We start from the raw sequence: 17,786 nt of genomic DNA on the forward strand, positions 1-17,786 counted from the left end.
AGCCAATGGAGCTGTGCTGAAGTGCACAGAAAGTTAGGGAGAGGGAGGAGCCAGAAAGTCTAAAATTAATACTGAAACAAGTCACTGGCAGGTCCTGAATTTGGATCTATTTTCAGATTGAATATGTGTTCTCTAACTCAACCACACTTACAGAGCCCATTTTGTCATGGAAAGAGCTCTCAGGTGTTGCTTCTACCCACCTGGAATATCATGATCATATGAAAATGAGAGATATTTTTGGGTTTGCACAAAGACCCTGGCTGGTAGGATTAGCCCTGGCCAGAAACAAAGCCCAGAAATAATGTTTTTTTGGAAAACAGGTGAACAAATCCATCCTATTTTGCTTTCCAGTTGTTTCCCTGGTTTAAAAGAGCTACAGGCTAAAGTGGGATATGGAAAATTAAAGTCCTTCTGGATTACAGTGCTCTGTGCTTGTTTGGACAAAGGAAAGCCACAAATATGACTGACATCAGTAGCTGGCAGGATCTGTCAGTGCCTCCTGCTTGATCCCTCACTTGCTTCCTTGTAGTCGTGGTGGGATGAGGCAATGACAGGTTGCCAAAGGTCTTGCCAAGTACCTGAAGATCTCTGTTTTCTCTGGATATTGTGCCCCTACACAGATACATTTGGCCTCACAGCCTATGGCTTTGACAGTAGGGAGAACAGTAACGGATTCATTATTGCATTTCTTTGCAGCTTAACCTGAACCTCAGTCACACCTTTAACCTCAGTCACATTTGAACTTCAGACACCCCTTGAATCTCAGTCACAAGTGCTTGTAGATTATTTTATACTTATTGGGGTTCTTATCCTATTTAACTGTTACTTTCAGAAAACAATAAAAGTTGATTGTCCCAAATAGGCTTGTTCCATGAAATTATGTAAACTTTCCATGGAAAAGTTGACCTTTGAGATAACTAAAATGTCAAGAGTTGAAACTGTACCAATCCATCCCATTTTCTTTGTTGGTTTTGCCTGCCATGAGGTAAATTTGGCATTTCGGGCCCCATCACTTTGGTATCCAACAGAAAGACCCGTTTCCAAATAGGAGAACACTCCACTGAACACGTGGCTCTTTCCCTGAGTGCTCTCCTCTCTCTGCAGCCCTGACGGCGGCGGCGGGGCGCGGGAAGCTGGAGGTGTGCCGGCTGCTCCTGGAGCAGGGCGCTGCCGTGGCACAGCCCAACCGCCGCGGGGTGGTCCCGCTCTTCAGCGCCGTCAGACAGGGCCACTGGCAGGTCAGTGGGGTCTGCATGCCCTGGGGTGGCCAGAGATGGTGGGTCAGGCCATCCCTTCCATCTTGCTGGAATAGGCATGGAGAAGACAAGCCCCAGCCCTTCTGGGGAATGATCAGAGTAAAAAGAAGTGTTACTGGTGCTTCTATCACCCTAAGCTCTGGCTGGCTACAGACAGCTTTGCTAAAGTCCCGTCCTATCGTAGAATCATGGAATGGTTTGGAAGAGATCTTAAGAGATCATCTAATTCCATCCCCCTGCCATGGGCAGGGATACCTTCCACTATCCCAGGTTTCTCCAAGCCCCATCCAGTCTGGCCTTGAACAGTTCCAGGGACGGAGCAGCCACAGCTTCTCTGGTTATCTCACCATTTGAGAAGCAAACAGGATGCTCATCACTTACAAGAAAGTTTTTCCTGTCTTTATACGTCCCTTGCTTTTCATAATCCTTAATCATCCATTCAGCAATCCCAGAGGGCACCATGCCTGGAGGGGTGGGAGTTTTTAGAGTGTGGGGTCTGCTCTGCTCTTCCTTGGCTCTGGCATCTCCTCCTTAGCTGTGTCTTCATGTGTAACCCATGCCATGGCTCTGTGTGTTGCAGATCGTGGATCTCCTGCTCACGCATGGTGCTGATGTGAACATGACAGACAAGCAGGGCCGGACACCGCTGATGATGGCTGCGTCTGAGGGACACCTGGGCACTGTGGAGTTCCTGCTTGCACAAGGTTGGAGCACGTGTTGGAAGGTGTTGGGGGCCAGCTGTGGTGTATCCCACCACACCAGCTCCAGTTCAGCTGGAGTTTTGATATCAGGGTGTGGATTGTAATCCCACAGATGGGAGAGCACCATGTCCTGCTCATTAGAACAAGGCTGGAGTAGTTGTAGCCTGTCCATTCTTCTAAATAGCTTAATAAACTCCACTGCATACACTGTAACGCATGGTCCTGAAAAGTTAACTCAAGCCTGGGCAGAGTTGCTAAACAACAGAGAGCTCTAAAGTGAACCGCTGCTTGTTCTTTCAGGTGCCTCCATTTCTCTGATGGACAAAGAGGGCTTGACAGCCCTCAGCTGGGCCTGCCTCAAGGGCCACCTGCCTGTAGTGCGTTCGCTGGTGGAGAGCGGAGCTGCCACAGACCACGCGGACAAGAACGGGCGCACGCCGCTGGACCTGGCGGCGTTCTACGGCGACGCGGAGGTGGTGAGTGCGTGTGGTGCACACACAGAAAATGGGCACTTGATGTGAAAGCCATAAAATCATACAGTTCAGCTTGATGTGGCAATAAACACATGGAGTCCTGGCCCTCCTCATGGGAGGTTGCTTCCACAGAAGCTGATCAGAGAATCCCAGAATAGTTTGAGTTGGAAGGGAACTTAGGAACCATCTCGTTCCACTCTGTGCCATGGGCAGGGACACCTTCCACTATCCCAGGTTGCTGTCCAGCCTGGCCTTGAACACCTCAAAGGATGGGACAGCTAAAACTTATGTGGGCACCCTGTGCCAGGGCCTCGCCACCACTGCAGGGAAGGATTTCTCCCTAATATCCAGTCAAAACCTACTTTTTTCAATTTAAAGCTATTTCCCCTTGTTCTGTCATTCCAGGCCCTTGTCCAAAGTCCCTCTCCAAGCTTTTTAGAGCCCCTTTAGGCAACGGAAGGGTCTCTAAGGTATTTCTGGAACCTTGCCTTTTTCAGGCTGAACAATCCCAATTCTCCCAGCCTCCTTAACAGAGGAGCTCTAGGCGTTGGAGCATCTCCATGGCCTTCTCTGAACTTGCTCCAACAGGTTGATGTCCTTCCTGTGCTTGGGACCCCAGAGCTGCATAAGCCCTCCAGTCTCACCGGAGACCAGAATGGAGTAGAGGGACAGAATTCCCTCCCTTGACCTGCTGCCCACAGTGTACCCTCAGACCCTGCGGAGGTTCTTTTAGCCCAGGCAGTGGAGAACAAGCTTCTGCTTTATCTAGGTCCCTAGCAGGGTGGGTTTCACCCAGGTTTCACCCAGGAACAAACTGACTGTTGGGCTTCTCATTGCAGGTTCAGTTCCTGGTGGACCATGGGGCCATGATCGAGCACGTTGACTACAGCGGAATGCGGCCCCTCGACAGAGCAGTGGGTTGTCGCAACACCTCGGTTGTCGTCACCCTCCTGAAGAAAGGGGCAAAGATAGGTAGGAACAGGGGGACACTGCCATCGGCTCTTTGCTCAGGCAGGACTCAAGCAGTGGGGCTAGCATCCTAAAAAATACAAGTATAACCCAGGGGCAGCCTCAGCCCCAGCTGCTGCTTCACACTCCAAAAGCAGGCAGCGAGTCAGGACTACTTGGTTCTCTTTAGTAAAGTGGGGAGTTTATTTTTTTTCCTGTCATATTCCTTAGCGAAAGTTAATCAATAAGCAACTGTTTCTTTGGCAAGGTCTTTCCTCTGGTAATGCTTTTTCTGTCTTTACTAGTCTGAGTTGCCAAGTGTACTCTTGTCCGTGCCTTGCTGTGAGCTGCTGCGTTCACTTGCTCTGTGTATGCTTCCTCAGTGTACCCGCACTGCGCCACACACGGCTGCTCACGTTATGTTTTCCTGTGAAAGGGGATTTTGCTGGTGCATTGGCTTCCTCGCTGCCTGCCTCTCACAGCTGCTTTTTCCTTTCTTTTTTTTTTTTCACCTTCATCCATTTTTTTCCCCCCTCTCTCCTACAACTTCTTGTTTTCTCCTTTCTTTGAAGGTTGTCAGACGTTACCGAGTCGCCCACGAGGTATATCTCATTGCTGTCAGCATCAGCTTCGATCTGATAGCTTTGTCAGCCTTGCTTTCTGTTTGATTTAGCCTGCATGCATCCCCAACACCTCTAATCTTTTAATTTACCTCACCTTCAAATAATTTTTTAATGACTGTTGCAGAGAATAACTTGAACTCAAAAACTAACCTCCTTCCTCCAAAACGTACTGAATCTACTTATAGAATATTGTTGACATATTCACCCACACTAATGAGCTGTCCTCAAATTTTTGCCACCCCTTCCCTCCCAGTATTAGTCCTTGAGATATGAGCTGGTTCTGCAGGGCGTCCCCTATGCAGGGCCAGTGTCTGCAGCCCAGTGATGCCTTTGGCACCAACAGCACCTACTTATGACCTTTCTTTGTAATTTTTTCTTCCTTAATGGATTTTCTACTCTAGTCTCTCACATCTTGTGAAGCTGGAAGTCACAATCCATTTAACCACAAACCACCTATCAACAGTCAAACTGCAGATTCCCTAGTACACTTCCATAGATTTCAGTTTAGAAATGCTTTTATGTAACCACTCTGATTTTTCCTTTAAATGCAGTTTGTTTCCCCTATCCCAGCCTGTTCCACATTCAGCACTGCCCTCGTGTGGAAACGGCTCTGTCCTTTCCCGGACCAGTGGGATTAGCCTTAATGAATGCAAAGGAAAACCATTGTGATGGGGATGACATTGATTTAGGTGTCAGAGGAATTGTCAGCTCCAACTTTTGGAGCACTCTGCCCTTTGACCATGCCAAGTTGTTCTCTCCAGCAGAAATTCCCACCCCAGGGTATTTTTTTCCACCCAGCTTCCTACCACCCTTGCATTGTATGAGTTCTTTACCCATCATGCATCCTGTACACTACAGGTCCAGCAACTTGGGCAATGGCAACCTCCAAACCAGACATCATGATCATCCTGTTGAGCAAGCTGATGGAGGAGGGAGACATGTTTTATAAGGTGAGAAGGGTGGGTTTGGAACATGGAACAGATACAACTTGCAGCATCATTTGATGTGGGGTTTTGGCCATGTTAGGTCATTGGTTGGTCCTCCTCACCCTAAATGGTTCTGTGATTCTAATGCTGCTGTCTTAACCCATGGCAAGTAAAAGCTCTCACTCACGGCATCCTTGTGTTGTAAACTGTTTGGTTTTGGTTAGTGGGGTTGGAGAAGAGGGAATTGATTGCCGAATCTGTAATGAAGCTGAAGCAAAGCCAAGTTGCTCTGGATTTGAGCCAGCATTTCATTTCCTCTTTGAAAACAGTAGGACCTAAGTTTTTGTTGGGAGTGCTGCTGCTGTTGCATCAGGTCTGGCAGTCTTGTCGTTACCTAGTGGGCTCACTGTTGGGGATCAAGGCAGCAGGATAGAATATCCCAGAAAAACTCCTGGAATGAACTTCTTGCAATGAAAACAGATTGTCAGGATACAGCTGGCTTTTCATGTCCTTTAGCCCATGGGAGATGTTCCACTGTTGCAGTTAGGGAGTCATTTTTTGCTCTGTTTGCTTTAAGCCGATCTTTAAAACTTGGGGATTTGCACACACATAGAAAATATGCAAGTACAACAATGATTCACTGTGAGACTCTAAGGGTGAACCAGAAAATACGCAAAGCTGGCACTGTAATAGGAATTAGCTGCCAGAGATACATGATACAGCTGAGAAACCTGAGTCTACAGGTTTTTAAAATTCGCTTTTTGTAGGTGCAAAATTTATGTCTGGGTCATGAGGAACTGTGTGTGTCCTTGATCCCATCCTGGCCTCTTTCTCCCACCCTGCCTGGTGGCTGCCCCCCTTCAGGATGCACATCGTCCCATCCCAAAATTAGTTGCCCAAAATAGCAGAGATGAGTCACCTTTGAAGGTGACTGTTGCATACCAATAATTATAAATGAAACCCAGTTAACAGATGTAGAGTTTTAAACATCTGAAGTCCAGAGAGCTGAATCTCACCCTGTTTTTCCAAGTTCAAAGCCATGGCAGTGCCATAACATTTGTCTTTGCTATTGCAGAGGCCTCTCTGAGCCCCAGAGCTCCACCCAAAGGCCCACAATTTGTGTTTCTTACCCTCCTGGATGTGTATTAAGCTTTGAGTGGAGGGTGTTTTCGAGGAATGGATAACTGATCACCCAGCTCAAAAGACCATCCAGCCAAGAACCAGATTGAGTTGTATCAAGTTAACACCATTTCTCCACATTTCCTGCTGTAGTGTGACAGCTCTGCATGAAGTGGGAGATCTCAACTCACACAAGGCATCTGCCTTTCCAGCTCAGGTGTTCCCTTGATCAAATGTTCTGTCTTTCCTTTCTAGGAAAGAGCTAAGTAGTGAAGTTGTGCTTCCTTAGCCACCTAAAACATTGGTGGGGCTGGTGAGTGAATTCTGTGCAGGGAGGTATACTCAACCCAAGGATGAGTTTTGATGTGTTTTCCTTCTAATAGAAAGGTAAAGTGAAAGAGGCTGCCCAGCGCTACCAGTATGCTCTGAAAAAATTTCCCAGAGAAGGGTTTGGAGAAGACCTGAAAACCTTCCGTGAGCTGAAGGTGTCGCTGCTTCTCAACCTCTCCCGGTGTCGAAGGAAAATGAATGTAAGTGTCCCCTCTTTTCATGGCCTTAAGCAAAACCCGACAGCTTTGTGCCTCTGCAGAGACATGTCCACTCATAATCATGCTTTGGCCTCTCAGATCTCTCCTCTCTGTAACTGAGTTGTCCTTCACAGAGCACTGACATTTCATAATTCCAAAGCAGTAGTGATTTAGTATGCATTTCAGATGATTAAAAATTCATTGCTATGTTTATAGCTGTTTGAATTTTTTATTGCTCCCTTTTGATGATGATGTTCACATCATCACTTGGGGGTGGAGGCATTTTCCAGATTTCTGGGGCACCAGTGAGGAGGAGCCAGGAGATGTGCTCCTTTGAATACTAATTAATTTCCAATGAAGGAGCATATGCTTAGGGGGTTAGCACTTCCCCAGGGCAGTGACTCATCCAGAAACACCTCCACAAGACTCCCTCTCATCCCAGAATTTCCAGATCACTGTCACTCTCCCCACTGCAATCTGGCAGCAACCAGCAGCCAGCTTGTGCAGATGCCTGTTCTGCCAGCCTTCCTTGGCTTGAAGTGCAGGGGCTTTCACTTCCACAAATTCAAGTCCCCATAAACTCAAAGGATGACATCACTGAGGTCATGAGCCATTAATGGTTACACTGGAGGGGAAGGAGCTTTTGGGACACCTTCATTTCTTTTTCTGTGAGGAAGAAAGATGGAAAACAAGGGAAGCTGCTCAGGTCATAGCCCAATGCAGCAATGCAAAGCAGTGTTTGGCTGTGAAATGCACTCCTCCCCACTAGGAGGAGTTCTTCACAAGTGCTGAGCTTCAGCTGAGCTTAGCAGGACATGAAGAATTCAGGACAAGGCAAGGGAGGGTGGTGACAGGGTCTGAACCAGAGCTGATAATCTGGTCTCATGGCACTGCTCCTAAAAAGCACCCAGAGCTGTCCCATCCTACACTGTCACCCTCTCCCTGCTCCCAAACTGTCCTTCCAGGTGAGCTGTCGTGGAGAAGTGAGGAACAGTGGCATTGATAGGAAACCTTTGCCAGGCAAGTCCTGTTTGCAGCTAATGCAGCCCTGTCCCTCACAGGCAATTTTCTTCAGCCCCTTAAGAATGTCAGTGTGTTCAGGGAAGCAGAAGGGCATGGGAAAGGTTTCCTATTGCTTTCAACTACGGAAAAAAATCGTTCATGAGATAACATTCCAGCCTCTGCAAGACCAGATGTTTCCTTAAGATTGTAGGTTTTTGGAGAGGAATTTAGGAGAGGGGACACAGTGAGGCTTGCTAGCCTCTGTGGATGGTGACAGCAACTGCGTTAACCACACCTGAATTTTTGGAAATGCCATCATAGCTCCTCCCTGTCTGTAAATGATGTTGAATCCATGTGAAATATTCCAAAACCATCAAGTTTTCCATGCCATATGAGAAAAAAGAAGTCTATACTAAGTTTGTTTTATTCCTATGATGTATGTCTTTTTATTTCTAAATGTATTCAGTTACTTACCTGCACACCTATTCAAATGACAGGATTTTGGAATGGCGGAGGAATTTGCCACTAAAGCACTGGAGCTGAAACCGAAATCTTACGAAGCTTACTATGCAAGAGCAAGGGCCAAGCGTAGCAGCAGGTGAGGAGGGACAGAGAAGGGTGTGAGGGGCCAGACTCTGCGAGCCTGTCACATCAACTGTGGGCACCCACTGCCAAAGCCAGGCAGTGCCCCCATTGGAAGAAATGGCCAAGGAATGTTCATTAGTGCGATCACAAACTTCCTGAACTCCAAAGTAATGCCCTCTCTCATTTGCTGATTTCTGAGTCCAAATGTTTTGAGAGGTTTTTCTTAGTGGACTTTGTCTGGACATCATACAGCACTGGAGGCCTGTGCACCAAAGTGGGGTGTTCTTTTTCAAAGTACGCTTTAGTTTGACCACAACTTGGACTCAAAGCAGAATATGACTCATGGCCTGTGTTGTGCAAGAGGGAAGGCTCATTCATCACGGTGGTCTCCTCTAGCCTTAAAATCTGTGCATTAAAATCTGTCCTGCAGCCCTTTCTGCTGACCATCTGGGCAGTGGCTGCAGACAGGCACTCCCTTGTTCCCCTACCTCCCTGAAGGCTAAAAGTTGTGAGATTAGATCCATTTGCCATTCCTAATGAGCAGCAGGGCTGCTTGGGAGTCCTGTTCTCAAGGACTGAGCACCCTGCCACTGCACCTCTGTTTAACTGGCAGCCAGAATGCCTCACATGGCAGTGCTGGTATGTGAGACCCTCTGTGCAAGCATCACAGCTCAGCAGACACCACCAGCATGGAACGTTACCACCAGGTAACATTCCATGCTGGAGGAAAGTGTGGAACTGGGCCCCTGGCCCAGCTGATGCAGGTCTATCAGGTCCTGATGTGGGAGGTGAAGCCATAACCTTCTGTTCCACAGAGGAGTCCTGCAAGCTGAGCCGTACACACCTCTCATGCCTTTCCTTTAATGGGTTCTTCTCTATTGTTCCCAAAACGTTGCGAGGAACCTTAAGACCCATGTTCCTCTCCAGATGATACCAGCATCCCACATACCAGTGTCCTTTTCTCCCTGGGTCTCTCCAGCAGAAGCTTTGGCTTTGCTTCTTCCTATCCCAGTCTATGCCCAGCAGCACCCCTGGGGTCACACAGCTGGTAGAAGAGGAGGCCTTTCCTTATTCCACCTCATCTTCGATGGCTTGTACAAAAGATCAGGCTGGTTTTGAGAGGTGCTAGGGGGGTGGGTCACAGATGGGGAGCGTCTCCTCCATCTGGGTGGGTTTTCCCAGATCACAGTCATGTTCAAACACATAGTTTTGCTCCAGAGTGAACAGTGTCCCTGTAAATGACAACCCCCCTTCCCAACCCCCCACCACCCTCTTACACCTCCTAGGCTGACCTTTCCCTCACAAAGGCTTCCCTGGGCTCACAGCCTGTGGCACATTGCTTGATTGCTTCATTCCAAAGATGTTAGCCAAATCCACTGCAAAATTGGAGAGACAAGCCTTGCCCAGAGCACTGACCTGTGGGAGTCCCTGAGCTCTGGAGCTGGGCCTGATTCTGGGTGGTCTTGGCATCAGGCAGAAGTCAAATTTTCACTGGTGTAAGTGGTTGTAACTCTGTCAGAGCTTGTTTACAGAACTGGTGAGCTGGGCTTACAGTGATCAATGTGTTGATGTCCTCTTTGCTAAAACAGAGGTGAAGCTCATGGTGATGCTAGGGGGAGTAATTAATTAGCCCCTAATGTAAGCTGCAGAGGCAGGCGTTTTTGCCAGTCTGGGTTGTGCCATCTCAGAACTGTGTTCCCTGCTTCAGAATTTTCCCTCTGTCTGGATAACATAAATCCAAGGGAGGCCCATAAGGCACCGTGAGAGAGGTGCAGCAAGTAGTAGCAATCATGTGTCTCTCGCTCAGTAACCATGCACAAGCCACTTTATTTCCCCTGGAATCTCTGAAAACAGCTCCATTCAAATCCAGAGTACTTTTAGTTCTCATTTCTGTTCCTTTGTCAAGCAGGCAGTTTTCAGCAGCCCTGGAGGACCTGAACGAGGCCATCAAGCTGTGTCCTAACAACCGTGAGATCCAGCGGCTGCTGATGCGGGTGGAGGAGGAGTGCAGGCAGGTGCAGCAGCAGCAGCAGCAGCAACAGCAGCAGCAGCAGCAGCAGCCACCACCGCCACTCCCAGCGGAGCCAGAACCCGAAGCCCAGCATGAAGAGCTATATTCTGTGCAAGATATCTTTGAGGAGGAATACCTCGAGCAGGATGTAGAAAATGTTTCCATTGGCTTGCAGACAGAGTCCAGGCCAATCCAAGGGCTGCCCATCATCCAGAGCCCACCCCCATCTCCAGCTCACAGGGACTCAGCTTATATTTCCGGATCACCTCTTGGCTCTCATCAGGTCTTTGATTTCAGATCCAACAGCTCTGTGGGTTCACCAACCAGGCAGGGGTACCAGTCCACATCTCCTGCTCTGTCTCCGACACACCAAAACTCCCATTACAGACCCAGTCCTCCACACACATCCCCAGCTCACCAGGGCTCCACTTACCGCTTCAGTCCCCCTCCCATCGGAAGCCAGGGGAAAGAGTACCAGAGCCCCCCACCGTCTCCCCTGCGCAGGGGCCCCCAGTACCGCGCCAGTCCCCCCGCAGAGAGCATGAGCGTTTACAGGTCCCAGTCTGGCTCCCCGGTCCGCTACCAGCAGGAGCCTGGCGGGGTCACACAGCTCCCTGGCAGACCCAAGTCTCCGCTCTCCAAGATGACGCAGCGATCCTTCCAGATGCCCCAGCTCCCCGTGGCCGTGCCGCAGCCGGGGCTGAGGCTGCAGCCAGCCAAGGCACAGATCGTGAGGAGCAATCAGCCCAGCTCTGCCGTCCATTCCAGTACTGTCATCCCAACTGGTGCTTACAGCCAGGTTGCCCACTCGATGGCCAGTAAGTACCAGTCATCATCAGGGGACATGGGGGTCAGCCAGAGCCGGCTGGTCTACCAGGGCTCCATTGGGGGCATTGTGGGCGACAGCAGGCCTGTGCAGCATGTACAGGCGAGCCTCAGCGCTGGAGCCATCTGTCAACATGGAGGGCTGGCCAAAGAAGACCTTCCACAGAGACCATCCTCAGCATACAGAGGGGGGATGAGATATGGCCAGACACCTCAGATTGGGAGAAGCCAGTCCGCCTCCTATTACCCAGTGTGCCACTCGAAGCTTGACCTGGAGCGTTCTTCCCTCCCTGCCAACCAGCTGGGCTCTCCAGATGTGTCTCATCTCATAAGAAGGCCCATCACAGTCAATCCCAGTGAAATCAAGCCTCACCCACCAACTCCAAGGCCTCTACTCCACTCTCAGAGCGTTGGCCTCCGCTTCTCCCCTTCCAGTAATAGCATCTCCTCCACCTCCAACCTGACTCCCAACTTTCGCCCCTCTGCTTCAATTCAGCAAATGGAGATTCCCCTCAAGCCAGCCTATGACAGATCGTGCGATGAGCTGTCTCCAGTCTCGCCCACGCAGGGGGGCTACCCCAGCGAGCCAGCCCGCTCCCGGACCACGCCGTTCATGGGAATCATAGATAAAACTGCTCGGACTCAGCAGTACCCCCACCTCCATCAGCAGAACCGGACCTGGGCTGTGTCGTCAGTGGACACTGTCATTAGTCCTACATCTCCCGGCAATCTGCCCCAGCCGGAATCTTTTAGCCCACCCTCTTCCATCAGCAACATTGCCTTTTATAACAAAACCAACAATGCACAGAATGGCCATTTGCTAGAGGAAGACTATTACAGCCCCCATGGGATGCTGGCCAATGGGTCCCGGGGAGACCTCCTGGAGAGAGTCACCCAAGCCTCCTCGTACCCTGATGTCAAGGTGGCAAGGACGCTGCCCGTGGCGCAGGCCTACCAGGATAACCTGTACAGGCAGCTCTCCAGGGACTCCAGGCAAGGGCAGACATCCCCAATCAAACCAAAGAGACCATTTGTGGAGTCTAATGTGTAAAAGACACTTGTTGGAGTGAGACCCTCATGTTTTCCGCACACACCTCCAAGCTTGATTTCCATTCATACTATTATTATTATTACTATTATTATTTTTATTTCTCTTTGATAGCTACATGATCAAGTTTCTCCGGTACTTTATATGGTGGTCAGACAGCCACGCACGTGCTCCAGCCCTTGTGTTCCCCAGCTGACTGTGAAGCCAACATCAGCTGAGCCAGTATCGTTTGCCCAATTCCAGCAAAGTTCCTACCAGGATATCTTAGACCGTGGTGTGAGTTGGTCCAGAGATACCCCTACGCAGCAGGAGGTAACCAGATCTTTTTCAAGAGACAATTGCCTTGGATTTAAATTGGTTTCTTTTGTCTCAGTGTTCTCTTACTCAACTCTGATGGGAATTCCTAGGGAATTCCACAGGAGCCTTTCCCAAGGGTGCATCCACAGGACCCCATGCCAGCCAGGTTGTTTGGCTCTTTGTGCCAAAGAGCGGATTACCCTCGATGATGTCATTTAACACCATTAGCTATGCACAGCACCCACAATACACATCCTGATTCTGCTGGTTTACAGCACTTTCCTTCCTTATTTAACTTGTCATTGGCCGGAAGGGGTGGTGCCCTCACACTGATTTCTTTGCTCTGGGGCATTGTACAAGCATTGAGGGATTAAGATTGGCCCTTTATTAGGTGTTTTATTCAGCCAAGGGAATTAGCCAAGAGCCTCTTGTGCATGAACTGAGATTGCACCAACTTCTTCACACTGTTGGCAGACTGCACTTCATCCGCAGCATTTGCACGGGACAAGTTAGTGTTGGGGACCTCATCTGGGGGGGGATTTATTACTTGCAAAGAAGAGCAAAAATCTGACTTAGGAAATGGTATTCAAAGAGGAAAATTGCAATTCTTAATTTGTGTTTTTGCATTTTTTTATGATGAGGATGTAGAACATACATGGCATGATGGTCCCAAAAGAGGAAAGGTCCTTCTGCAGTCCTAGCCCTGCAGCATCCCGTTCCTGTGGCTTAGTTCTGCCAGGGAGCAGGGTCTGTAGCAAGAGCAATGTTTCTCTAAGATCCTCTGTTCCCAAAATCCTGGAAAGGGACACCATGTGCCATATCTGTACGTGGTAGAGACCCTGTGTTGCTTTTTGAGAAGCTGTAGTTAAGAGAGACCTATTTATACATTATTTATATTATCTGTTTGCGGACATTTTCCAGTTTGGGTTGGGTTTCTTCTATTATTTTTAGTTTTGTAATCAAATACAAGTCACATCAAGACAACATGAAAAGCAGGGGCTTGTTCCAAAATCCTTTTTATAGGATTTTCAATAATTTTTCAATTATTTGCTGTATTTAAAATTTAAAATTTAAAATTTCTTTTGAGGTGGGGGCAAGAACTCCTTTACTGATTCCCTTATTCCTGGTGGGTTTGTAATCTGCTTTTTCTGTCCTGAGGGTGAAGGGTGGGATGACAGGAGGGAGAGTGATAACGCTGTAGCTTGTTTTAAAGCAAACTAGTGCCTGTTGCCCAATGCCGAACCTCACTCATATCAACTCTTGGGAGCAATTCAGTGCTGAGCAGGGGAGCGAAACCTCCAAAGGGCTACTGCCAATCGATTGCAAGGCTTCTTGAACCAAATCCTGGGCTCCAGCCTCGGCTGGTGTGAGTGAGCATATCCCAGCGCCCCTCACTGCAGCTGCACCCATTCACACCAGCTCAGGACAGGGCCCTGAACTCTTTAAGCAAACCCTGGCTTTGATGGGGCTTTTTTTTTTTTCCCTGTGTATGGCTCAGCATGTTTTACTGCTATTTCATTGCCTAATTTGCTCAGAGCACGCTGGCACATGCACACCTTGGGCCAGGAGAGGCTTGTGTCTCATAGACACATGGAGAGCATTTGGAAGGGGGGGTTCCTCTATGAGTTTTGGCAATTTTGGGGCTCTCTTGGGCCATTGGGTCTTTGTCAAAGCCAGTATTTGGATTGAAGTTGGTGTTTTCTTCCTTGAGGTGCAACCCAGTACTGACTCTTTGCTTTATCCCAGGGCTCTGTAAAATGGGGGCTGGCTGGGACACCTTCAGTGGGGCGGATACCCCGTGGGGACATCCAGCTTGGTTTCTCTCCTTGCAAGTGAGGTGTGATGGTTTTCTTTCTTCCTCTCATTTTTGAAATAACATGTTCTGTATTGCAAGGAATAACCAATTTCTTCTCTGCATCCCACATGCCCATAGCTGGGAGTGGTATCTGGATCTGGAGCAGCATCAGTCACTTTGCTTAGTGCCTCCCATCCTCTAGCTTTCTGCCTGAGTGAGTGGCTTCCTACCTTTAGTTGCTTCTTTGAAGGGAAAAAGTAACCCAGTTCAGCCCTGTCCCTGTTCTGTCTGGCCAGGTGAGATGCGCTGTGGGCTGCGGGTGGCTCCTCTCCAACAGGGTGGTCCAGGAGCAGCGACAGAACTGCCCGTGCTTTGCTTTCGCCACTCACTGCCTTGTGCTCTCAGTCTTGTCCTTCAAAACATCCCCTCACAGCACTCGTGTGTGTAACTTCTCAGTTTCTGAAGATGTTTTAAGGGAAAAAGAAAACAGCTCACACTTTTAAAACAACCACAAAGCTAAAGAAGGCTTGAAACACTGCAGCATGCAGGTTTTTCACGATTTCACGTGTTACATTTTCCACAGGATTCTTGCACTAATGGTTTTCCATCTGTTCTCTCTGTAAATGGGTGCACTTTACTGTTTGAATTTGTTACTATGATAAATACTGGATATTTAAGCGTGAGTAGTGTCTTCATTAGAAAATTAGCAAAACAGCTCATGTCTCTTAGTGTATTTTTAAAAAAAAAAAAAAAGAGAAAAGAAACAAAGCAATGAATCAGAACATTTATAGCACAAGAACTGACTCCTGTATATAAGCATCAACAGATTGAGTAATTTTTGAATACAAAATTATTTGCAGTGGTTTTAAAGCACTTCCCTGGCAATTCTCTTAGGGACAGTCGAAGCAGGATGGCTGCTGTGGTCACCAGATGGATAAGAAGCACATTTCTTCCTGGAAAAGTTGTTCTTGCCCAGTCCCCTATGTCTTCAAAGCCATGATTTGGTGTTTGCACGAAGAGAAGCAGAGGTCATTCTGTGCTGTGCTGGCATGGCCCCACTGTGCTTGGGGGAGCACAAGGTCAGATCTCACCCTGAGGACCCTTCATCCTCTCCTCTTGGATCTAGGTCTGACAAGCCAGGCCACACTCAGTTTCAGACACTGAGCTGTCCTGTATGTGTGTGCTACATAGTTAATTACTTCTTGAGTAATTAAGATGCAGGACAATGCTGCCAGCTGGTGCCTTCATGCCCTTCCAGCTGCAGTGGTACCACTTGCAAGCCCCATCTTCGAGCAAGTAGGATTTTGGGTCCACCAAGTAAAGCAGGTTCTTGATGACATTGAAACTCCAGTTTTCATTCTTGGAGTGCATAGGGAATGCAATGACAAAAGTGATGCTGAAGCTGACCCCTTTCTTTAGCCAACCTTCCCACCAGGTGTCTCTCATCCTCACCTGTGGCTGTTCTGAGACCCAGGTGTGCCGCTGCAGAGCTGGACTCTTCTCTCCCAGCATCAGGTGTCTGCCCCATCCCTCAGTGGGGGCTCATTGGCTCTTGCTTCTCTCCCAGGTCCGGAGGATGCTGTGGTCCCAGGGGAGGAGACACCCACATGGTGGGGGCTCTGCAGGGTCCCCCCAGCCAGGCTGGGAGTGGTATCAGAAGGCTTTGGACGTAGTCTTGAGTGGGCATCAAAGTGCTTAGGAAAAGGAGGGTTTTACAAACACAGATCCTTTGACATTGTCTCCAAAGAAGGCATAGCCTGAGCTGCCTTCTCTGTGTCACTGTTTGGGAGGACTGTGACAGTTGCAACAATCTGAGATGGATCTGTCCATCTGTCTGTCTGCTGTGGCACCAGTGCCCAGCTGGGTCTGTCCAAGCACTGAACTTTTTGGTTATTTTTCTTTAACCTGGCTGCAAAGAAAACCACGTGGCTGGTGCGAACATGTGAGCATGCATATGTCAAACACCAGAGTCATGCTGGGATTAGGTCTGGAACCAGGGTGGGCAGTAAACTGGGAGCAATTTGGTCTCCTTTACAAAGGTTGCTGTATATTCAGGGTTACCCAGGAGAAGTCTAGCTAAAACCGAAGTGCCAGCTCTGCCTTACCTAGAGAACCAAGCAAGCCAACGTGCCTGCTCGTCCTCCATCTTCCTCGCTTGCAGGGGTCCACAGAGAGCTGCCACAAGCTCCTTGGTGGTTGTACTTTGCTGTAGTCTTGGGAATTCAAGGTAATTCTCCTACCGAGTTATCAGTGTTTACCCAAGGGCTTAGGGAAAGAGCTGCTGTACCTGCTGGGACCTCTGCAAATCAATGCCTTCACCCCATGCCAGCTGCATTGTGCAGGCTGGTGGGGGGTGTGTTGGACACAAAGCACAATGGTTGAAAGTGAATCTGCATTTTTTTCAGTTTTGTGTGAATAATTGCTGGATTTTCATTCAATCAAACTCTTTTTTCTAATACAAACCACTAAGGGCTCAATTCTTTAGCAAGATGCGTTCGTGTCCAACTCTTGACTATACAGCTGGATCTCACTGTAACTGGTACAGACCGAGCCAAGAGGTCACAGCGAGCGTGGCCATCGCAGGGAAAGTCAACAGACACTCAGCCCACCAGCCGTGTCCTTCCTCCTGCTCATTTTCTAGTGCCATAGTACTGGGGAGTCAGCAGCCAGGTCCCATCTGATGGGATCACATCCTGTGCTTGTGGAAACAGAGGGCTGCTTTGCCAAAAGACTTTGTCCCTTTGGGTGATGCTGTCCAGGGACAGCTGTGGGGAGGCACATCAGGGTCGGGATGGGTAGATGGGAAAGCCTCATGCCCATAGAGCTGGGTCCCCACAGGTCTGCCTCGCTGTGCACTGCTCAGCCAGTCACTGAGAGCAGCACTGTGTGCTACACAAAGTCCATTGTACTGCTACACTGATAACCCAGAGACTCGTGGACTCTGCCAGTACTGCCGGGTTCATCCCTGTCCAGCCTTTTCTTTGCCATAGTGTTGCATACAGCGTTCCATCTTCTGTCTGTCTTCACATCCAAGAGGATCTGAGTTGGGTACAAACACATCCACTACACCTGCCTTGTGCTTTGTACAACTCTCTGGTTGCCATCCTGAGACACTTGCTGGGAAGATCTTTAAGACACTTAAATTTTCCTTTAGCTTTTCTATAATTCTGATGTAAAGGACTTTCTCTCTGTACAGTATATTATCCAATGCATGTTCTGTTCTCTCTGATATATTGAACACCACACAGTTGTGATAGTGTGCAGTGGGAAGAGCAGCCCCTGCCAACAGCAGAGGCCTTTGCCTCTCATCTCTAAGGAAAGAAGAAAACGTTTTTTTTCCTTTGCTGTATTTGCTTGAGCAGAGTTTTGTCTGTACATGTGAGCTGTGAGATAGATGTGAAAAGTTCAAAAGAATGCATTTCCCCTCCCCAATGTATACAGATTGTAATCTGTACAATGAAAACTGTATGTATGAAAAAATGTACTTATTTATAAATGGTTAACACTTGGAAATGGTGTCTGGGCTGCTGTTTTTCCCACACTGGGGTGAGCGAAGGAGTGTTCTGATGCTTCTTGGTGTGAGAGGATGGTGTGTGGGTGTGGTCTCAAAGTCACTGCATGGGGGTGGGGACAGGGACCTGGGAACCACC

At 48.7% G+C, this 17,786-nt stretch overlaps 1 protein-coding gene across 9 annotated transcripts in view; it reads left to right on the top strand.

The window, feature by feature from the left end:
* Nucleotides 1–17,649, top strand: part of TANC2 (tetratricopeptide repeat, ankyrin repeat and coiled-coil containing 2) — a 151,485-nt gene extending 133,836 nt beyond the window's left edge. For 7 of the 9 annotated variants that reach the window (XM_063403620.1, XM_063403623.1, XM_063403624.1 and 4 more), the window contains 9 exons: nt 1,105–1,238; nt 1,837–1,960; nt 2,258–2,433; nt 3,270–3,402; nt 3,951–3,980; nt 4,860–4,951; nt 6,430–6,576; nt 8,073–8,173; nt 10,070–17,649. In XM_063403620.1, coding sequence (XP_063259690.1) covers nt 1,105–1,238; nt 1,837–1,960; nt 2,258–2,433; nt 3,270–3,402; nt 3,951–3,980; nt 4,860–4,951; nt 6,430–6,576; nt 8,073–8,173; nt 10,070–12,047 — 2,915 coding nt within the window. In that variant the 3' untranslated portion in view covers nt 12,048–17,649. The remainder of the gene's footprint in view (nt 1–1,104; nt 1,239–1,836; nt 1,961–2,257; nt 2,434–3,269; nt 3,403–3,950; nt 3,981–4,859; nt 4,952–6,429; nt 6,577–8,072; nt 8,174–10,069) is intronic. The other 2 variants (XM_063403621.1, XM_063403628.1) reach the window with 1 other exon arrangement.
* Nucleotides 17,650–17,786: the final 137 nt, after the last annotated feature.

Source organism: Prinia subflava, chromosome 8 (assembly GCF_021018805.1).
Source record: "Prinia subflava isolate CZ2003 ecotype Zambia chromosome 8, Cam_Psub_1.2, whole genome shotgun sequence".
Classification (NCBI taxonomy): Eukaryota; Metazoa; Chordata; class Aves; order Passeriformes; family Cisticolidae; genus Prinia; species Prinia subflava.